The sequence below is a fragment of the Tympanuchus pallidicinctus genome, unplaced genomic scaffold (assembly GCF_026119805.1).
Source record: "Tympanuchus pallidicinctus isolate F22 unplaced genomic scaffold, pur_lepc_1.0 scaffold1, whole genome shotgun sequence".
Lineage (NCBI taxonomy): Eukaryota > Metazoa > Chordata > Aves > Galliformes > Phasianidae > Tympanuchus > Tympanuchus pallidicinctus.
This window is the reverse complement of record NW_026294618.1, coordinates 67,098,559-67,121,483: the sequence shown is the minus strand read 5'-3', so window position 1 is coordinate 67,121,483 and position 22,925 is coordinate 67,098,559. Positions and strand designations below refer to the sequence as shown.

At 45.1% G+C, this 22,925-nt stretch overlaps 1 protein-coding gene across 2 annotated transcripts; it reads left to right on the top strand.

The window, feature by feature from the left end:
- Positions 1 to 1,215: 1,215 nt before the first annotated feature.
- Positions 1,216 to 8,990, top strand: TBXT (T-box transcription factor T). Of its 2 annotated transcripts, none has more exons than XM_052671604.1 (8): positions 1,216 to 1,415; positions 1,502 to 1,766; positions 1,908 to 2,042; positions 2,708 to 2,769; positions 2,863 to 2,924; positions 3,834 to 4,010; positions 5,543 to 5,672; positions 6,976 to 8,990. In XM_052671604.1, exons 1-8 carry the CDS (start codon positions 1,216 to 1,218, stop codon positions 7,241 to 7,243), a joined length of 1,299 nt encoding a protein of 432 aa, XP_052527564.1. In that variant the 3' UTR covers positions 7,244 to 8,990. The 2 variants fall into 2 exon arrangements, with proteins under 2 accessions (XP_052527564.1, XP_052527557.1); XM_052671597.1 differs by having other exon boundaries at positions 5,540 to 5,672.
- The last annotated feature ends 13,935 nt before the right edge of the window (positions 8,991 to 22,925 follow it).

The following is a 22,925-nucleotide window of genomic DNA, read 5'->3' as shown; positions in this document are numbered from 1 at the left end:
AGCTAGCCAGGCTCCTTCTGGGTCGGCAACCTCAGCTGGGTGCACACTATGTCTGGGCTGAGCGGCACGGCCGCTTGCTGCGTTTTAAGTAAATGGGGGAATGTCTACAAATGATGGTGGATTCGCTGCCATGCGATGAGCCGAGTGCTCGGCGCACGGTAGGATTCACGCAGCGCGGCTGCCGCTGAAGCCTTGCTGCCGGTGCGTGCTGCCGGAGCGCACCGCCGGCGCTGCGGATAGCCCGGCCTGGAGCATTCGTTTGGAAGAGCTGCCGTGGCGTTTTTAAGAGCAGCTCACTCAAATACACGTGCAGTTGGACTTTGCCCCCTCTTCGTTTTCGGGATCGTTCCTTTCCCACCGAATTGGCCCCGTCGCCTCCGGTGCCGGTGGTTATCGCCGCTGTCGGCCTCGCGGCGCTCGTTGCCGGGCACGGCGGCCCTATCAGAGTTGAGACGGGGCGCGGGTAGCGGGGCTACGGCACCGTCCCGGGACTTCCCACAGCGACGGCGCTCGGCGGCGGCAGAGTGGGTGCGCGTGTTTGTGAACAGAGAGTTGGTTTCGCCCCGTGCCGTTTCCCCCCCTCTCCTTAGCTCCTCTAGTCACTTGTTGTTGTTGTTCAAGGAGCGCCCATTGAACGATTTCCTGCCCGTTGTCACCTCTCGCCCTCTGCTCAGAGATGCTCGCAGAGGGCAATAAACCGTCTCCCTCCCCCGCACCGCCGCAGCCCCGAGGATGCCCATCCCGGGAGCATCCTCCGCCCCTCCCCGCGCCGAGCTCCGCCCGCAAGGGGCCGGGCGCTACGGCCGGACGCGGGCAGCGGGAGTGGGGCGCAGCCGGGGCCGCGATGGGCCATTTCCTCCGCGGCGCGGCGGCCGGGCCCGGCACTTTGATGGAGGTGCCAACATGTGGGGATTTGCATCAAACAGCCGTGCCGCGTCCCGCGGGCGGCAATTCGCGGCGCGCCCCCCCGCGGGCCGCGCTCTGATATGGCCGCGGGGAGCCAATCGGCGGCCCGGGCGGGCACATCAAAGCGGCGCTCCGCCAATCGGCGGCGGCTCCCCGCGGGCGCGGTGATGTCACGGGGGGGCGTTTATGGCGGGGTATAACGGCGGCCCCGGCCGGAGGCAGCGGGCGAGGGGCCGCCGAGCTCGGGCGGAGGCAGCCGGGCCCCGCCGGCGGCGCTCGGGGAGGGGGGGGGGGGCTTCGGGGGTGGCCATGGGCTCCCCGGAGGACGCGGGCAAGGCGCCGGCGTACCGAGTGGACCACCTGCTGAGCGCGGTGGAGAGCGAGCTGCAGGCGGGCAGCGAGAAGGGAGACCCGACGGAGCGCGAGCTGCGCGTGGCGCTGGAGGACGGCGAGCTGTGGCTGCGCTTCAAGGAGCTCACCAACGAGATGATCGTCACCAAGAACGGCAGGTAGCGGCCGGGCGGTGGGACGGAGGGCCGGGGGACGGGGAGAGGGGGCCAGAATCGGGCCCTCGCGCCACGGTGTCACCCCGCAGGAGGATGTTCCCGGTGCTGAAGGTGAGCGTGTCGGGGCTGGACCCCAACGCCATGTACTCCTTCCTGCTGGACTTCGTGGCGGCAGACGGGCACCGCTGGAAGTACGTGAATGGCGAGTGGGTGCCGGGCGGCAAGCCGGAGCCGCAGGCGCCCAGCTGTGTCTACATCCACCCTGACTCGCCCAACTTTGGCGCCCACTGGATGAAGGCGCCCGTCTCCTTCAGCAAGGTCAAGCTCACCAACAAGCTCAACGGCGGAGGGCAGGTAGGTGGGTCCACGTAGAATCGTTGAGGTTGGGAAAGACCGCTAAGATCACCTAGTTTGATCGTCAGCCCAAGCGCGGGCCATGGAAGCACTGTGCCTGTCTGTGGTCCACACTCACCTGGTGCATCCCTTTGCTCTCAGATCATGCTGAACTCCCTGCACAAGTACGAGCCCCGCATCCACATCGTGCGGGTGGGCGGCCCTCAGCGGATGATCACCAGCCATTCCTTCCCCGAGACCCAGTTCATCGCTGTGACGGCATACCAGAACGAGGAGGTACGTGTGGCGGGCAGAGGCCTCTGGTGCTTTCGGCCTTCCAGGTGGCAAAGTGCATGTTATTACCCAGCAAACTGATGGGGCTTGTGCCACAGCTTTCACTTCTCTCTGTGCTGAATCTGAAGCTAAATGTCTTACTATGCGTGCCTGGGGTTTTCACAAGTTCTGATTCCTGTCCCAGTATATATGCAAAGTAAGTTTAATAGATTATTTGGGACAAACCAACGTGGTATGAAACAGAGTTGCAGTTTTCAATTGCATTGTAAAATAGCTGGTCATGCTGTTCTCCAAACTGGTCTTGATGTTAGCCAAAAGGCTCGTCTGTGTATCATGAATCTGTAAACTGTCAATCTTTTTGAGATTTATTGGTGCCCATTCTGCTCTGTCCTGAAACTTAAACCTTTTTTCAGCCCTGTAGTGTACTAATTTCCTTAACTGTTTCCTCAGTTGATAGATAAATGTGGGCACTTTGGTCACATAGATTTGAGGTGGTGGGACCCATTCCTAGCCCACTGCTAACACTTCAGACATTAGATGCTGTTAAATTGGTGTACGTGGGTCTAATCTTAGTTCTTCAAAAATCTATGACTTCCCTGACTTCACTGGAAAGTCCTCATTCAAGTCTTTGATTTCTGTATGATAATTAAGATATCTGTTGTTTTTAGATCACAGCTTTAAAAATTAAATACAATCCATTTGCGAAGGCATTTCTTGATGCAAAGGAAAGGTGAGAGCTCTTAACTCAATTCTGAAGTTTATGGATTTATTGTGTAGGTTTGTGAAAACATATTCTTAACTTTTGGCATGTTTTCCTTTGTAGAAATGATCACAAAGAAATGATGGAGGAAGTGGGAGACAACCAGCAGTCTGGATACTCGCAGTGTATGTTTCCTTACATTTTTCTTTGTAAATATACTTCTGAATTCTTCTATTAGCAAAACTTGGAGAGCAGTGTTTGCTGGTTGGTGTGCTAGTTCATAAGGAGATTACATCACCAATCTTCAAATTTGCTCTTTGTGCAGTCTAATGGGTGTATAAACATCTGATATGTAAAGGTGTGGTAAAGGCAGCACTATTATCTTAAGCATTCTCTAACAGGATCTCGCATTGACCTTCTTTTCCAAAAAGACAGCCAAGGACAGGGGTATTCATACAGATATGGAAATTAATGCTTATTTCAAAATACAGCAGAAACTTGCTGGAATTGTATTTCTGTAATTCAAATAGGGGCATTTGCTTGAAAAGTTCTCTTAGATGAGTAAAAAGCAGTAGTGTTTCAATGGTCTGTGTTTAAAGGGTTATTGCCAAAATTTGTCTGCAGCCTATAAAAGAAGGAGTTCAGCCATAGTAGGAATTACTCTGTTTTAGCAAAGAGGCTTAGTTTGTGAGAGTTCTTAGCATTCTGAGAAACCTCAGATCTTAGCTATATGTTGAGACCCCCAAAAGGGCAATTTACAACTGACAATTACACTGTTACTGAGCACATCCTTCCCACCTAAGGGAGAGTTTAACTGTTCATTTTTTCCTTACTTTACTGTGGTTGTAATTAAGTGAGAATTTTAACAAACGTTAACTTGATGCATGGCTTTTTCTGTGCTGTTTTCCTATTTTCCTTCATAAGACCATTTGAGAAGTTGTAAAATTCCAGACTTCTCAGCTGTATTGCAACTTGTTCTCCTTTCATGAGCATGCATTTCCTTTTGGATCCGTTGCGTACCTTGTCACCATGCTGTTCTTTCAGCGTCCGGTTGCATTGCATACATACAGTAGATAACTCTTGCTCTCTCACAGTAGGTAGTTGGCTTATTCCTGGGACTGGGGCTCTGTGCCCACCTGCCAATCCTCATCCTCAGTTTGGAGCAGCCCTGTCTCTCTCCCCTGCTCACAGCTGTGAAAGGTACTCACCGCTGAGGAATCACCGTTCTGCCCCCTACCCCAATCCCTACACCCATAGAAACAACTCACCAAGTAAGTTATATTTTGCAGCTGTTTGAAGATGGGATGTAAGCTTTGAGCAGTGTACATCTAGACTGATGCTGCAGGAAATGGCGGTTGCTTTCCAGTTGAGTTTTGTCAGAGGGAAGAGGGGTAGCGTTGCAAAGAAAGAGCGGCAGTGAGTGTGCATTTCCAGTCTTTGCAGTGGAAAAGTGAGGCTATATAGAACTTTTGGTCCCTAAATCGTTAGACTGTATTGTACTGGTTTTGCTATGTATTCTTGATGACTGATGAGGTTAAACTTACTTTAAATTTGAAAGTGAGGATTTCATTTGTTAGTAGGAGATATGATGAAATGAAGTCATTTATGTCCACTTCTGGTAATGGGATTACTTGTTGTTAACATGTTTAAGCAAATAATTGAGGGCCTGGTTCTATCAGTTTTATTTACCTATTGCCGTGGTTTTTATTAATGCATGAGGATTGTCCTCAAAAAGTGTGTCACAACAGGATATATCATGTTCACAATGTGGAGCTGAGTGAATTGCAAAGCTGTTTATCAGTGGTGCTCGGAAACAGCCAAAGAGCTTAAGGCTTAGTGCCTTAAAGCAGGAGTGCATAAGGAACAGAAGTTGAGGTCATTTTTAATAATGATTTTTTTTCCCCTTACTCTGGCAAAGGCTTGGTAACAGCTTTTGCCTATGCTGAAGGTTTCCATCTAGAAAGATGCTTAATATTTTTGGATTGTGTATTAATACATAGCCTTCTAGATGCTCCCTGGTCAAACATATGTGCAGCTATGTTGGTTATTTTAAAGAAGAAAATAAGCTTTCCTTTGGCTTTCCTTACATCTGGGCATTATGGGCAAGTTTGGTGACCTGAAATAAATTGAAAGAACAAAACACTTCCAGCGTTCCTCTTCTTTCCCAAGTTTTCAGCAAGAAACCATTTTTTTTCTTTCCCTTTGCCAGCTAGCGATGCAACTTCTAGCTCTGTGGAGCTGTTTAGGGTTCCCTTTATAGCTTTTCAAAGGCTTTGCTGTGTTGGATGACCAGTTTTGATCACCCGCTGTGTGGTTTAAGCCACGGTCCAATCACTCCGTGGTGGCATTCACAGCTCGGAACTATGATATGTAATCCAGACTGCATATTATCAGGGCTGCCAGACTTTTATTGCCAGCGTAGGTGATGGTGATAAAGAAGGTGCCTTGGAACAGAGATGTCAATGGTGTGAATAAGGAGCCTTTCTGTTGACAGAGTAAGGAAGCATGATCTGAATGAGCAGGTGGTTTGAAGACAGCATTTTTTTGTGTGTGTAGATCCTTTGCAGAAGTAGGACTTTGCAGTTATAAGCTAAGCAATCAGCAATGCTGCTGGAACTGTAAGCTTGATACAACCAGTAGATGACTTTATTTTTCTTTGTGGGAGCATTTCATTTTTTTAATTACTACTTTTTTGCAAGCCAACAGTGGGAGAGGGTTTTAAAGTGATCCATGACGTTTGAATAAAAGATTGTTGTTTGTTCTGATTCTAGTGCATTGAAGTGATTGCTTGTTTTCTCAGCAGCTTATGCTGACAACTCCTCTGCCTGCCTTCCCATGCTCCAGTCCCATGACAACTGGTCCTCTCTGGGAGTTCCCACACACACAACTATGCTGCCCATGAGCCACAGCACTGGCACTGCTACCAGCTCCAGGTAGGAATTCATCCCTTAGTAGCACTAAGAGAAGGTTGTAAAAGGAGGCAGAGGCTCACCATCAAATTGAAAAATCCTTATGGCTGCATGTCGAATCATCAGCATTAGGGGGGGCACTGTGAAGGAACTTTGTGCAAAGAGAGCAGATAGATGAAAGAGACACAAGACTGCTTTGGAAATGTAGATGGATACTGGTGACAGCAATATTTCATAGAACAAAAATCATCTAGGCATCCACTGAATTTGAGGATGTTCTTTTAAGTTTCATCTCATTTTGCTTTTAAACAAAGTGGAGTTGAAAAGTTTCTTTTTGATCTGTTTCATTTTAGTCAGTCACTGTTTGCCCATTCATCTCCACAAACCCTAGTTGTGCTACAAAGGGGGCAGAGAACTGCAGCATGGAGGATGAGGAAGTGGCTGGGGGAGTAATTAATTATGTAGGTGTTCAATAAGCCAGCATAGCATCAAATCATACTGTCAATAGACTGTATAAAGGCATCTTTTCTCCTCTTTGTACTTAGTTATCTTAAAGCTTCAGTCCTTTAGCAGAGGTTGTGGTTGAACTTGGTCATCTTGAAGGTGTTTTTTTTCAACCTAAATGGTTCTGTGATTCTTTTCCATGATTTAGACTCTCAGTCCCATGAGCTTGAAAATTCAAAGCAATACAGCTGAGGTGGTAAAATCTCTGCTGTTAACCACAGAAGGTTGATGTTTAGGCATCTTTTTTGGCAGCTCACATCTACCATTTAGTTTGTGGAAAACGTCCTTCTTTGAGCCATGCACACTGGCACTCAGCTGTTAGAGTACGTACTAATAACCAGTATAAGACAGCTGACTTGCTGAACAGAAGTTTTGGCCCTGAACGTGCGTTTATCAAGTAAACAGATACTCCTGGCATGTCTTTCCATGTCTGACCCCAGGATACATACTTGGAAAGTTGTAAAGTCCACTGAGTTTAAGTTGATGAATTAAGAGTTGTCCAGTAGATAAAATCTGGAGAACTGGAACTGTGAGACCTTGAGGAAGGCACTTCTGCCATCTCTTTTGTTTAAGCCCCTGTAAAGTAAGAATAATAATTCTATTTTACTTTTTTATTTTTTTTTTAATATATACACATATATTTGTTTGTGTGCATATCTGGGGGGAGAGAGAGGGAGACAGTAGGCTGAGTAGAGTGCTGATATGGACTAGAAGGATAAGCGAAACTGGCCTGGGGCCTGGGGCTACGTGGTAAACTGGGCACCAGCCAACAGAACCTGCAGTCGCTAATAACCTGTCAAATTTGTCGCTCTCCCTCCTCCAGTCAGTACCCAAACTTATGGTCTGTGAGTAACAGCACCATCACCCCAGCATCTCAGTCAGGCGGGATGTCCAACGGCCTGAGCTCCCAGTTCCTGCGCGGCTCTCCGGTGCACTACACCGCTCTCCCACATTCCGTCACTGCCACCACCTCCACATCCCCACTGTACGATGGAGGAGCACCTGCAGACCTTCCTGACAGCCAGTACGATGCCTCTGCACACAGTCGGCTGGCATCCATGTGGACGCCCATCACCCCACCTTCCATGTAAACCCAGACGTCTACTTTAGAGCTGACTTTTTTAGCTACTGAATTACTTTTAATGCTTAATCCTCAAGGAAGAGGAAGAGGAGACATGAAGGAAATTATAGATAAAGCATCTGCACTGCTTTGCGTAGAGCATCCAAGTTGTGTCTCTGATAGTGAACAGACCATCATTAACTTCATGCAGAGTTTACAAATCTGGTGAGCGTGCAATTCTGAGAGCAGGTCTACTGCTTTTCATTCTTTTTTTTTTTTCTAGCTTGATAGGTCTAATTTTTAAGATTTTGACTTAGGTTCCAAATTTCTCAGTGTTCTGATATATTTGGACCTGAAGTTTGGCATCTGAACAACTTTCTTGAGTAAGTTACTCCTTATTGTTTTTTTTTCCACTTAATGGCAAACCTAGGAATAGCCATATTAGACTGTTATTAATCACCTAGGTAGAAGCATTCTGAATTCTGCACAAGTGTAGCTGAGGATGAAAGTTTTTGGAAAATCATGTGCACTAATGCGTATTTGTCTCACGGATACGTTGTGTTCTTAACTGTATGCTTGTTTCCTTGCTGCTGAGTTAATGTTGAGACAATCTGCAAAAACTGTTTTCCTCCTAATAAATTACAGTATTATCATTTGGTCTAAATTGTTTTACCCCAAAGATTCCTTTTCAGGGTAAGTTTTGCTGTTTGATCATATTCAGACACCTGTCAGCTTTGCTAAATATCTTTATTTCAAAAAGCCAGTGTCTAATGTGAAGTCCTATCCAAAACCGTTTCAACTCATTGAAAAACATCACGATCTTTTATGATCTCTTGCTCAGGCCTTAAAGGGACGGAATTCAATACCTGGAGAATCATTCTAATATATATTTTTTTTCAATGTTATACTCTGTTGAATTGTATTTATTATTTCTTAAGTTGCATCTTCGTTGTCTACACATTAAGATATGTAAATAATCTGTCAATCTGCAGTGTATTTCTTTAGACAATGATGTGTAGGATTTGTCACCCAATGGCACATTGAACAACATGGGTGTCAGTAGTTAAATTATTGTGAGGGGGAAAACTTTAGTCCCCGATAGCTGGAGAAAAAGTGCAGATATACTAAGCTTTAAAATACATTGCTTGACTTGCTGGGATGGCCAGGTCTTGATAAAACACTTGATAAAACAAGATGACTTAAATTTCTAACGCAGACTAACTCATTGGCACAAAGGGTGCCCTTGGACTTGTCTGTTTCTCCCACTACCTGGCAAGTTCAGATCCTGAGGAGAATGGTTTTATTCTACATAAGCCATAGGAGATAACTTTTAAAACGAAGTGCCTAATGTACTGGAGCAAAAGTTTTAAATCAGGGAATTCCTTAATAACTCTTCATTGTGTGCGCATGAGCTATGGTGGTAGCTTTAAGCAGAAGACGACAATATTTGCCACCATGTCAGTCTCCTTGGAACCTCATGGGCAGGTCCCTGTACCCAGAAGGATTGTGTCAGGGTTTTTACCCTGCAGGAGGATTTGTGTGCAACTGCAGAGTACGGTCTCTCAGAGGTACTCCATCAAGAGACTGACTGCACCAGCAGCAGATAGCTGTGCAACCGTGATCTCTGTCAATAGTGTAAATATTGGTCTAAGCTCTCCTATTTTATTGTGAAAGGAAATTGTGTATATGATGTAAGTGCATTATTTTTTAGAATATTTTGTAGAAGATAGTGTTATTTCATTGTATTTTTTTTAAATTGTACTTTGGAAGTATAATTTAAATTGGAAAAAAAAAAAAAAAAGAGTAAAGATTCTTAAATAAACTCAATGCTTAATTTTCAGTTTTTGGGGGTGGATTGGAAAGCTGAAACACCGCACAGCCAACCAAACATACTGAGCCTACAGTATGTCCAGCTTCCACAAAGTGGTTTCACAAATGGCTCTGGTCACACAGCGCAGCTTCTGGCTCTGGGTGAAGAACCAGAGAATTTTTCACAACCCAGTCAATGGGTCCCAATAGTTAAGGGGAACTTAAAGTGCTTACCTCCACATTTCTTTAACAGAGAAATTTATTGGGTTCTTTTCATCTGCTCCTTCTGTTTTCTTCCCCTCTTTGTTTCCTCCTTGATTTGGTAAAGCTGCAACTGAACGGTAGTTGGGGTTGGTCTGCACTGGGTGTTGTTTGACAATCAGTCATTGCAAGTGTCACCTCTGTGAGCCAGAACTTACACCTTGGAGGGCCTGCAAGGCCTGCAGGATGTCCCCTCATGTTGCCTCTGGCAGGCAGCCCACTGAGGCACTCAGAGGAGGGCAGCTCCCAGCTCCTGCCCAGAACAAGGGCAGTGATGGTACAGGTCCTTTCAGAGACTGTCCTGAAATAACAACTGCCATCTACACAGACAAAAATAATTCCTCCGGTTGATTTAGCTGGTGCTTGTCAGCGGACCTGCTGGTGAATAAGGACTGCCTGCCTGTGACCTATTTCTTGCCTTAACTTGGTGCCTTGGAGACCTCCATAGCAGTGCTGACCGGCACTTAAGGCCAGCAGGAGCTCCCTGGTGCCTGAATGCATGTGATGCTAACTTAGAAGCTAGACTGTTTCTCATTCCCCTGTGATCCCTAAAGGAACTCAGTCCCTAGGTGCAAGAGGACTATCCCTGTGGTGAGCATTTGAGGTGGCCCACGTACTTGTGAGAAAGTCCCTAAAGTCTGCGTGCTTTGGGTAGCAGTGGGGATCACTGTGTTAGTATTCAGTTTGTTTGTCACTTTTTGCTGGAATAAGTTCCTACTTGTTTAGGAGAAAAGGAGGTGGCCTCAAGTTGCCCCATGGTAGGTTCAGGTTGAATATTAGGAAATATTTCTTCTTTGAAAGAGCGGTCAGGGATCAGCATGGGCTGCCCAGTGAGGTGGTGGAGTTACTGACCCCGGAGTTCAAGAACTGTGTGGCTGTGGCACTGAGGGATGCAGTTGGTGGGCATAGTGGCGATGGGCTGGTGTTGGACTTGATGATCTTAGACCTTAATGAGTCTATGAAAATGCACAGTGCTGCACGTGAACGCTGCTCTGACCTCACGGTCTGGTTTGCAGTAGGGATAGATTTTCTTCAGAAGGTGAAGCCCCTTGCTAATGTGGTTGAGAAACAACTATGTGATATGACTCGTGCACAAATTTGTCTGCATGATTCTGGAAGGAAACCCTTTGACTTAGGAAATGCTCCTTTCAGAGGTGACATGACCCAAGAGGCACAGATACTCGTTTGTGTAGCAGAATCAGTTGAGTTGGCAGGGAAGAAAGGGTAGATAAAACCTTTGAGGTTCTCTCTCCTGTTGGAGATACGCTCTTACCAGCTGCTTTTCCCTTCAGGAAGGACAAATCGCTCCAGGAATAGGGGCACACTTAAGTATATGCGTGCACTTTGAATACCCTCTGCAAGCAATGCCTTGGGCAGATTCAGAGGCCTGAATCTGTAAAGACAAATTTTTGCCCCAGTAATACACCAAGGAGAATTCTGGAGCACTGACAGCAGATTAAAATCAGCTAATTACCATTAAAGATTTCTGAGCATGAAGCGCAGCCACACACGCACACATTTCACTTGTGAGTACAGCATTGTACATCCCCAGGCAGCTCAGCGTTTGTATCAGGCCAAGCTTACCTTATCTGCTTTTTTGTTTGTTTGTTTGTTTGTTTGGTACGGGGTTTTGCTTTCAAATGAAAGAAACCCAAACCTTTCATACCACTGAATGCAGCTCCAAAGCAGCCTGAGCACTTACACATCTCTTCACACCTGCTCTGCCACCTTCTCATTCCAGCACTGTACGTTTGCTCTCATGGTGTTCCTGCAATCAGCAGCCATCCAGGACAACCCAAATTCACCTTTGCCACCTGATCAGATCCAAGCTACAAGCTCTCCAGCACAAGAGCCATGTGGATTTGGTGTGACTCATCTGGTTAGGTTTTCTCCGCTGTGGGCCTGCAGCAGCAACATTATGCCTGCTGGGGCACCTTAGCTGCTTCTGGTGGAAACAAGGCTGTGATGCAGACACCACCACATTTCCTAACCCCAGAGAAGGCTCAGCCAGTGAGGCTTGCCATAGCCTGCCCAAGGGGAAACATGGCTCTGCAGTTCCCCTACCATTTCTGTTAGGAGGAAATTCTTCATTCAGAGTGCAGCGAGATACCAGCACAGGCTGCCCAGAGAAGATGTGGATGCCCCAGCCCTGGAGGCACTCAAGGCAAAGCTGGATGGGGACCTGGGCAACCTGCCAGCACAGAGGGTTGGGGTTAGCTGGGCTTTAAACCCAACCCATTCTGTGATTCTGCAAAGTAATGCAGATTGCCCCTGTCCCTGCCAGCTCAGAGGGGCGCAGGTGCCTCTGTGCTTCAGCTGAGTCTGGGCAACAACAAAGCGATAGGCTGAACAGATTTCATTCTGTTCCCTGTCCTTAAATCTCATCTCTATCAAACTTCATAGTGACATTTCTGATGATGAATCTCACACAGTTTATCACATGCAACTGCACCACTACCAGATGTGGCCTTGTTCAAGTGGCTCTTTCCTGCCAACTTTTAAAACATGCCTCCTATACCTGCTGCTTCCTGAATGTCCTGCACTGAGAAACAGATGTTTGCTGCTGGAGAACATTTTTAGGTATAAAAATGCTAGAAGAGAAATAACGTGTTAAATCTCCAAGCTCAAATATGCTAACCTGCTTGAGGCTTTTTTTTTTTTTTTTTTTTTTTTACATTTTACAGGTGAACGTTCCCAAGGCCTAGCTCCCATTAGTTATCCTAACCTCCACATCACACCTCTTCCTTCTTCCCGAGAGCAGCTGCAGGTTAATAGGTGCTTGTGGAAAGGAACTCTGAAATATCCTTTACTTCTTTCCTGCTCTAATGGCACACCTGTTCTCCCTCTCTTCTCTTAGTGTATACAATCTGCGAGCTTTCCTGTAACAGCTAAATCATGACAAGGGTTCTCACATTTTCCTTTGCTCCAGCTACATAGCAGCCCTTGAGCTCTTGGAGTGAAGTTCAGTGGTTTCTCCTCAATGTCAGCTCTGTATTTTGCAGGTGAGCATGGGGAAGGTTGGGCAATTGGTGCAGGCAAGTAAGGTTGTTTTTGGTGGGCACAGGTGGGGCTCTAGGGGCAGGCGGAGCTGTGGAGGTGTGGGAGGCTGATTTGTTCCTGGAGAGAAGGGAATGCAGATATAGCTGGACAGCAGTTGAGTGTTTGCGCTTTATCTCAGGAGCAGCCAGTTTGCAGCTTATAGGTAGGTGTGGAATAAATGTTGAGCTGTACTGTAGGATTGAGTTTGTTGGGAGACGTGAAGTACTGTTGACTGGGGAGGCCTCCATCACAGAGTCCTCCTGAAGTGGAGTTGCTGCTTGGTCTTACCTTTGTGATGGAAGGGCTAGGGGGGACACCCAGCTAGGTCTGGGGATGTCCCAGGACTCAGCTCCTTTGGGGGGTAACTTGCTTGAGGGGTGTCTTGTTGCTCACTGATGTTCTGAGGTAACGAGCATTTCTGCTAAGAAACTTGTGGTCTGGGAAGGCAAAGCCTTTGCTGGAGGCATTATAGTCTGTGGTCTGGAGAGACTGCATTTTGTCCTTCCTCTCTTGGTTAAAAGAGGGCTGCTGGAGCTATGAGAGCCGACATGTTGTCCCTCCCTGGGGAGGCAGGGTCTGGGCAATTGGGAGCTGATATTGTGGTTGGCTGATGCTTGATTTCCCCAGCACTGGGGAGAAAGGGGTGTTCCAGGGCAGAGGAGCTGGCTAGTGGTAGGGGCATAGAGGCTCTGTAGGTTTTCATGAAGACAAGTTTGTCTGAGTATCAGAAAACTGGGCCCGTCCTAGAGGAGATACTTCCTTCAAGAGAAGCTGCTACAGGCTGGTAAGTTGTCTTAACCTAGACTCGATTTAGCAGTTTCTGCGCTACCTTAGATGCTACCAGCTATCCTGTGTGACTGTTGGCTCCTTCTTGCAAAGGTTTGACTGGATGAGTTGGACTATTGGCGCAGTCTTGAATACATGCTGCTTCATTTGTGATGAATTTTGCCATCATTTGCCTTAATGCAACATTAGTAATTGTGAAACTTTAATCATTCTGAGATCTCTCCCTATGAAAACCTCTGTTTAGATACATAACAGTAGTGTTGTACCAGCACCCTGCTATGTTCTCTGTCTAAACTTGTGCCTGACACATGTGGCCTATGTGAGACAATTTTAACACTTGCAACCCAGGATAGTTCTTTTCTTACTAATATGGGGATGGCTCAGATGAGTTTCCATCATCTGTTACTTCTTTGCCTAGATATACATTGACTCTGGTGGGTGGGAGGGAAAAGACAGAAATTTCCGCTCACCCCGACAGTGGGATTTTATGCTTCATGTAGCTGCTTTGACTCTACTCTGAAATTAAATGAAGCCTTTCCATTAGGTGAATGGAAACTACTGGCTTCTTCCCCTTCCTTTGGTGTGGACACATGCACACTCACTAAAACAATTCAAAATAGATGTGGGCTACGTGCAGGTTTGCCTTATGCCTTGGTGATGAGGGCTGCCTTTTTGCAGTACTTCAGCTGCTGTGCAGATTACAGGGATGGGGTGCAGAGTTTGTGCAGGGTGTATGGGAACTGCTGAATCATGGCCTGAACCTCTGATTGATCACCTGAGCTGAGCAATGAGTCAGCCATGGGAGCACAAGTGAAGGCGATTCACCTGTGCTGCCGGCAGGGATGAAGCCTGGCTCCACCTCTCCTAGACCTGTTTAAGAGCTGACTACCAGTAGGGAAGGATCTCCTCCTCTGGAGTTTCATAGCGAGCCCAGAACATGGGTAAGCTCTCTATTCTGTTTTGGTATAATAACTGTGTAGCCAAACTCTCTGGTATGTTTCATAACTATAACATCTGTGCATTTATTGATTATATACTAGGGCAAGGAGGAAATCCAGGCTTGGGCTGGGGTACATGGACAGAAGCAGAGCACTCAGCTGGGGAATGTAAGAAATGAGTCCTGTAAATTGGTATCTCTTATTTAAAGATAATTTTTTCCTTATCTGTGTAGATCATTTGTAATGAGTATTAAGTGATAACTACATGTGGTGTAGAAGAGCACTGGATGAGTGTTACAGGTTTTACATGGTGTGGATGTAAATGTAAAACTAATGAGAGCAAGTAGGACTGCCTTGGACTATGTTGGACTTGGGTTATGTTTCAGTGCACACAGAACATCTAACAATAGGATGCTGAGTGTGAGGAGAGCCCATCTCCTGTGCCACGGAGAGCACAGACATGAGCTTTGGCAGCTGGATGTGCAGTCACCTCTCCTCTGCTTTTCTAACCTGTGTATTTTTCAGGGTAGGTGAGGAATGGCCCTTCTGAAAACCTTGGGGTGGTTGATGGGGAGGGAGTGCCAGCAGGAATTTTGCAAACAAACTGGCTGCCAAAAATAATAGCAATTTAACAGCCTTTTGAAAAATTGCCTGTCAGAAGGATGAATCAATACTTCTAAACTGTTTGGTGACAGCAGATATGGCAAAATTAACCCTGGTTGGCCTCTTCTTGCAAGTGCACAGGTAAGTCTTTCCTGACTGCTAATTCACTAGCAGTCTACTTAGTACTATACAGTATTAAGTAAGGCTAAGGAAACCTTTCCTTGTTGAACTTCTGCTGTTGAGCAATTAAGTAGGGTGTTTACTAATGGTCCCAGTTAATGTTATCCCGTTGCCATGTAGTCTATAAAATTAAGGTAGTTATTTCAGAAATGGTGATTGAGAAGGTGACCCTAAGCCAAGGTTAGCTTGCTCAGGGAAGTGATACCACCGTTCTTGGAGGTGCTAGAGAAAACGTGTAGATGTGGCAAAGATTGGGCTGCCGGCTGGGCTAGCTGATCTTGCAGATCTTTTAACAATCCTGAGAGGCGAGGCCGGAGCGCACCCCGCTCGGTGCGGGGCTGTCGCTGCGCCGCGCGCTCCCTCTGGCGGCCGTCCCGGCGCTTCCCGCGGTGGCAGCGGGGTGACTGCCGGAGCGTTCCGGGATTGCAGGGGGCAGCTTCGTGAGCCGACCTTCAGTTGGGCCGGGGCTGCGCGACAAACGCATTGCGTCTGCATTTGCGTCTGCATTTGGCAGAGCAGCACTAAAGTTTTAAAGCCAGCTTTGGTGCCTCACTTGCAACATCAGCAACAACAACCAAAAAAAAAAAAGCAGCGTTTTAGCAACTGAAATATTACTGATTCTTAACGTTTAAGTTCTCTGACAACGTAGAGAGGAATAAATCATAAAACACTCCAGGTGATCTACTGCCCCGGCAGCTTTTTAAGCTCCTTGGCAGCACTCTTCTCACAAGGAGCGGTAATTAATTGTAACAGGATGCCCAGAGAGGTAGAGGGAGGAGTCGCTGTCCATAGAGGTGTTCAAGAAATGTGCTGTAATACAGCACTGAGGGACATGGTTAGTGGATGTGGTTGTGCCTGTTGGACTTGATCTTAGAGATATTTTCCAACTGTAATAATTCTATATGCCCTGCTGGCACTGGACTTGGCCATCGGAGACACTTGTGAATGTCTTCATTCGCTGCTTACTTCTGCAGCTTCTATCTGCATTCTGGCAGGGGAGGTACAATAGGAAAAAACTCACTTGGTGTTCAATTGTCTAAAATAATTTTGAGGATAAACACTTATACATGTCAGCTCATCAATTAATGCAGGATATACCAGCCAAAATGCTTGTCTGATGACCTCTTTAGCTTTGTCCTGGATAAGTTTGTGGTTAATTTAGAAACTGCCTCTTTTGAAACTGGTTCAGGCTTTTCAAGGGAGTATTTCATCAGGGCAGCAAACCCTTTGGGAAGCCTGAGACTTCATTGTAGATCTGAATACCGATTTCGTGGTTTATTTAGCGTTCAGAGAAAGAGACAGTTGCTTTCTCTGAAGCGACAGCGCCGAGTACAGCTCTGTGAGCCGGCTCGAAACAGCGGCGGAAGAGTCGTCCTCGGGCAGCCCGGCCCGGGGGAGGCTGTAGCGCTGCGCCGCCAGGGTGCGCCCGTCCCGCGGAGCGCCGCTCCGTCCCAGGGCAGCGCGGTGCTGCCGAGGGCGGCCCGACCGGCGCAGCCCTGCTGCTGACCGGTGCGCGTCTTCTCTCTTTTACGGCAGCTTCCGCGCTGCCTGTGTGCTGCCCGCTCTGCTCCTTGGCAAGAAGCTCCTGGTGTCTCCTAGGGGATGGCGTAGGCATGATGGAGGAATGAGCGCTAATCCCTGGAAAACCGGGGTAGGAGTTCCAATGAAACTGAAGTTCTTTGAAAATCTTTTAGTCGTAATTCCCAGAGCTTTGCCTTCAGAGCTGGGGGCAGAACAAGGCACATCAGGTCAAAACGCCTCTGGAGTGAGATTTAAAGTTCAGTAAGTGAATATGTATTGTTCTGTTCCTCTGTGGCTTTTTTGTTGTTTTGTTTTTTTTTAAGGGCAGGAAAAGATTTGTGTATCCTTCTCCTGTGAAGAATAGCTTCTTTCTGCTGCTTCAGCTCATAGTGTTTGTGCTTCCTCCCTGCACTTCCTCCAGGAGCTCCGTCAGCCACAGATGCTTTGCATATGTGGGAAAGGCATGTGTTTGTTCAGGGGTGGAGCACCTTGGCCTTCAGAAACCTTGCATTTCTGCTAGTGGTGCTCCTTATGAATTTATTGCTATTCATATGACTGAGAGGGTGCAAAATTAAAAATTGAATTTCCAAAACTAATACAAGAATTTCTGCAAGAAACGTGTGCGTTAAGCATCAAGATCAAAGAACAAAGAATGAGCCTCAAGCATGTGTCTCCCTCCTCCTCTTCCCACATGAAACATTGAGGTTCTGTCCGTTCAACATAACCTCTTGCAAATGTTCACGGTCCTTTCCTAAGGAAACAGCACTCGTGTGGCTTCCCTGGCTAAGCAGTGTTACCCTAAAAGCTTTGAACTCACTGCTCAGTTTCAGCTGGACGTGAACAGGAACACCAAGATATCACAAAGGGAGCTGTGATGAGAAAAATCTTCTTGCTGGAGAGGAGACTTAGAACAGATCTCTTTCTATCTGGCATCCTTGGGTCACTCTCGCTGGCCTGCTTAACTCTGCTGTTTGTGGAACAAGCTACCTATGTTTTGTGGAAAGCTCTTCACCCCTTCCTTCAAGCACAGCTTTGAAGTCAAATGCACTTTAAGTAGAGAGAATGGGTTAGTGAGAGAGATTTCTTGTGTATTTTACTCAGGAGAGGTTGCTTATTTCCCCTCTGTGCTCTGCAAAGAACTCATCTTAATGATTAATCTTCAAAAATGAAGCCATCATTGTCACATTGAGCTTGCAGAAATGCTGGTCACTCTCTTGCCTGTGAGCTGGCTGCTGCAGCTCATGAGATTATTTATCCCATCTCTTTGCACTGGGACTACTAAAATTCACAGTTGTCCTGGGTACGGACAAGGTGAGCTACCTGAAGCCTTACATCACGTTAATAAAAATTGGAAAACACCAGGAAAGAGAATGAGAGAGAAAAATTGATACTGGACAAATATTGAGTGCTTAAGCTGAAGCTATCCCTAATGCTGTTCTGCCCTGTTTTGTGTCATACCAGAGCTTCTGTCATGACTTTCTCTAAGCTTTTAGTGCTTTGTTTATGGGGTTGAAAAAGCATTACACATCCATCCAAGAGTTTTTTGTTGTTCATATACTGCTGACTTCTTAGTGAAATAAGGTCTCTTAATGAGCATTTGGAAGCTGTACAGCAAGTTAACTCGAAAGTTAGTGATGTTTTCTCATCGCTAAATAGTTGATTGTGGGGCCAGGTTGATGGGGTAGAAACCCAAGTCAACATCAATGCTGGACAGGAATTCTCATATTAAAGACAGCTTTTATCTGCTGCCTGGGGAATGGTTTAATGTAATTGAGGTATGAAGGTGAAGAGCCTGGGAGAGGGCTGTGCCCAGGTGGCCCTTGGACATTTGTCTGCGAAGGGGCTCTTGACTTCAGTGTGAGCAAGCTTGAGGTCATGGCCATGGCTTTGGCACTTCGAATGGAAATACTCAAAATATAATATTTTATGGATGATTTATGCAGAAATATTGTTTTGGATTCTCTGTAGTGGAACAAAAATTACAGGTTCACAAAAAAACAAATGGAAGAACACAGAAATGGCTGTTTAACACTAGGGCTTGTGTCCAACACATATGTTAAAAAAAAAATATCAGGTGTTAATAACAGAATTAATAGTGCGCTCCTCAGACAGCTCTTAAAAAATGTAGCAAACAGAAGTTTATTAAACAGGTGCAATGTAAAACACAAAGTGTTCAGTATGTTATGAGGTACCAATGTCTTCTGCACAAGATACTTCTGATTTGCTGAAGCATTTTTTTAAAATTATTTTTATTTTTTTCCACTGTATGCAGCCTGGAATGCTACAGAATTTGCAGTAGAAGATCTGGAAATAAGAATCTCTGGAATAACAACTCAATGCTGTTGTTGTTGAACTAGGTCCAAAAGACCTATGTGTCATAATGGGTCTCAAGATGTGCAAAGGTCATGCTCTGAGAGTTAGAGTGTCATTTTCTTGCAAAAATAATCTGGTTTGTTGATTTCCATCTGATCAGATGTAAGGTATTACTTGTTTAAACAAACCTTCCAGGAAGTTCAGAGCTGGAGCTTAGCCAGCCTGTGCTTCTGAGGAAGAGAAATTAAAAAGAAAATGCAAAGGAAGGAAATGTGAGCTCAGGTATAGCGATGAAGTATTAAAAATAACTCAAAGTGAAGGCTTATGTAATGGCCAGTAGTCAATCACTGTTAAAATAGCTTTTGCAAATATATTAATTTAAAATAAAACAAACCTCAGAATAAATCCACGTGTATCAGAGATGTGAGCTTCAAGATATGTTTCAGGTGCACTATGATGATTCCAGCCAAAATCAGCTGATTATTCAGCTTTACTTATTGCCAGCTATTTGTCAGCTGAACAGTTACAGTACACTTAGAAATACTTCAGAGTGCTCACTTGAACAAAATGTCAATTTTGAGGATGGAAAGAAAAACCCTAGTATTTTAGTGACAGTAGCAATCCACTGCAAGCAAGCATTGCTTTAATCCACAGTGAGGCAGTCATGGCTCACCTAGCTAGTATGAGTGACTGTAAAGCCTTTAACTGTACACAGGGATGAAATGGAATTTCTGCAGTGTACATCAGCAGTCCGTTTAGAATCATGGTTTTCAACTTCTTTCACGCATGTATGTTAAATATGTCTGGTAGTATTAAATATAGCCTTTTGGGCACCCTACTAGTCAGGCCTGATCTAACCGTGATTTTTCTCTCTTAACGTGAGGAAGTACTGATTGCCTGTGCCTTGTTAGGAAATTACTGCTTACATAATAGTTTCACAAGTAGAGATGGCTGAGCTGGAGTATAAAGCAATTATTCACTCATCTGCTGGGTAATGATGAGGTTTAGTTTTTTTGGGGGGTGCATAGCTATAGGATGTGCTTTTTTAAAGTGGCAGTTTTGAAGGGGTGACTAAAGCAGTTTTTATGCTCGAGGCAAAGCACTGGGCACAATTCCTGAAGAACAGCTGGCATGGAATTGCTGCATGGCTTTCTTTGCCCACAGCAAAAGTCAAGCTTTTCAGGAAGGGTCTACAGTCTTTAAAGGAGAAGGGGGGTGGACACACAAATGCATGTAAGCTGGAAATAATAATTTTGGTTGTTTTTTTTTGGTTTTTTTTTTTTTTTTTTTTTTTTTCAGAAGAAAATAAATAGCTGCAGCATAAGGTTATTTGATTGCAGAAGAAAATCACAGCATTTAAGTTTCTAAAACTTCCAACTCATTACATATGGAGTGAGTGAGCCTGCTGAACAGTTTAAACTTGCTGGAGTTTGACTTATGTCAAATTGCCTTGTATTAAAAATATTCAACAATGCGTGACATGAGATGGATATCTTTTCGTGAGACCATATGTTTGATTGCTTGCCTTTTCCAAGTCGTAGTCTGTTTATGCTCCAGCACCTCTCTGAGAAGCGTGCTGTTACACTCTGCACCGCTGTTGAGCTGCCTTCAAGTAAGTGTTGCTGGGCAAGTAAGAATTCTCTGGTGCTTTGGGGTCAGGATCTTCAACTGCTAACTCTTTAGAGGAGAGACTTGTTCCCTCTCTTTACACCTAAGGCATCTGCCCACATGATGTGTCTGCTAAACTACTGTGCTTTAGGAAAGGATGTGGGTACTCAAATCTAGACCCAGGGACCTTGTGTTGGTAGGTCTTGTGCAAACAAAATGAACTGGTTCCTGTCCCAGACAGTCGTGTCTGAACATTGGACAGAGTGACTTAAGAGGATTCCTGCTCACAATTGTGATTATTCTAGTGATAAAATAATAGAATAAATGCCCTCGGAAAACTTCTACAGTAGCTGGCATGAAAAAACATGCTAAAGAATCTGTTTTTTCTGGCTAGGAAAATCAAGTCTGTGATTAAAGTACTACAGTGCCATAACTTGTGAAACATATATTTTCTATTAATACCTCATCTTAATAAAGTAGAAAGCATTGCAAATGGTTGGAGGGTCAAATGGGCTGGATAGCTGTCATTGTTTATTGGTATTTACTCACTTGCCTCTGACACAGTATCCTTCTAATTGGCAGGGAAGCAAATGAATTGGCTATAATTCTTCCTGCAATACTCTCAGCAGGTTGCAAGCAAATGGGAGAGGAAAGGAGAAGCTCAAATGTCTGTGGGGAGAATAACAGGACTGAAAGACCAGAAATCGGAGCTGAAAGGAAAAATGAAACTTCACAGGAGGGAGAGCTATGTGTCGGAAAGTTCCACGGCTGTAACTGCAGCTTGGTGGAAGGAACTGGGAGTAATGTTCTTTATTCCCCAGGGGATTAACTTTTATAATCTTTTCTGTGTGAGATCTCTTACTGAAAGCAGTGAGGAGCTCTGAGCCTGTGGCTATGAGGGGCTGAAACTGAGGAAGATCTAATTTTTTTAAACTGTCCTCAGTGTTGTGGCAAATCCATGCCAGCCTTGACTTTTTTTTTTCGCATTTGAATTGATGTAAAGAATGAAAGTGTCCTGTAAGCTGGCATATGGCAAAAGATAAGTAATGTCATCTGTCATGCACATCTCCTGCCTCCTTAACTGCTTTTGAATTTTGAGGTATGTTTTTTGATAGTTTCACTAAAAATGAAAGGGGAAAATGGGATAGTGCTGGATTACTGTCTTAAACCCAAGACAAAAATTGCTGCTTAAATTTGGAAATGGTGGGGCAGATGTTCTTGGCAGTTGGCTACTGGAGCCTTGGTGCATGGAAGGATATCATGTGACTGCCCACTAGGATACCTGACCGCCCTGTGCTGTAGGGCTTAAGGGGACCCAGCCTTCCTGAATGGAAAAGAAAGGAAACAAAGTAGGACAAGTTTCTGTTGGTGATGCTGTTTAAAAACAGAAGAGAACAGAAAGAAACCAGATCCTGCTCTGTGGGTAAGGACAAATGGGAGGGGAAGGGTGCTTATTTAAAACAAAACAAAACAAAAAACACACAAGAGTTTTTAGGAAATTCCAGTTAACCAGAAATCCAGATGTGGATCAGTACTGGATCCATATGCTAGGGATAGTGTGTTGTTTTTTTTTTTTGGTTTTTTTTTTTTTTTTTTTTTTTTTAAGAGAGAAAATGGTGTTTCAGACTGTATTCCTTAAACCACAGTGAATGTTCAACTTTCGGTTCCAGTGCTTGAAAATAACTGCCAAAGCCTTCTGTCTGCTTGCTACGATAGTTACTACCATTATTAACCATTCTCTTGTTCAGTGCTCTTTATCCCTGAGGAAAATAAGAGCTGTTTTATTAGTGGAATTTGATGGTGTATTCTTTGGGGAGAAAGTGAGCAGAACTGGGACAGGAGGTGAGGCTGTATTTACTGCCCCAGACACCGCTGCTTGCTTGTTTCATGACTAACAGACTTCCAGAAGGGAAGCAGGGCTTAAGGAAAGAAATAACTTTTCACAGACATAACGGGCCTCAAAAGATTAGCTTGTGTTACTTTAAACTTGTTTAAACTCATGCCAGGATATTGCTTTCAGATACTCTGTTCAAGGGGAAAGTGGCTTAAAAAGTGTAAGGAATGTGGGTCACAAATTAACAATTTTTCCATTGTTCTCCTTCCTCTTTGGTTAATAAGCTGCAGCACGATTTGGAGAACTCATCATGTACAACAATGGCAGGAATAGCCCATATTACAGTCTGTTGACTACTCCATGCAAGATGCATGCTGTTTGTGATATTCTTTCTGCATTATCTCAGTCACCAGCTGTGCAACCTCTGTGAGAAACTGTTACTGAATATAACTGTACAGGTGATGAGCTCAATTCCACTGCCATTCTTCTCTGATTTTTTCCCAGTGTAAGCATCGCTAAAATATGCATAATGTCAGCTGTATCTCTTATGCTTAGAGAGATTTCATTGCTTTTAGTACATTTTTGTAAAAAGTTTGGAAATTGGTTCTCAAATGTGTGTGAAGGTAACACTAGGAAAATGCTTCTGATATGAAGTGGCTTCCTCCCAATATACCTTCATGCATTTTTATTCTTCCCATACCTCTTCAGAGAAATTTCATGAGAACCAGGTGAGTCCAGCTGAGTTTAAAAGGAATGTTTGTGAGAATATAAACTAAGCTCATGTCTCAGCAGAAGCAGGCATCTTTCTTTCCCAATTTTGA

Excerpts from the sequence above, each read along its gene's own strand:
- TBXT (XM_052671597.1), top strand. The coding sequence starts at position 1,216 with ATGGGCTCCCCGGAGGACGCGGGCAAGGCGCCGGCGTACCGAGTGGAC. Across the intron at positions 1,767-1,907 it reads AGCTCAACGGCGGAGGGCAG|ATCATGCTGAACTCCCTGCA; the intron begins GTAGGTGGGTCC and ends CTTTGCTCTCAG. Across the intron at positions 2,043-2,707 it reads CGGCATACCAGAACGAGGAG|ATCACAGCTTTAAAAATTAA; the intron begins GTACGTGTGGCG and ends TGTTGTTTTTAG.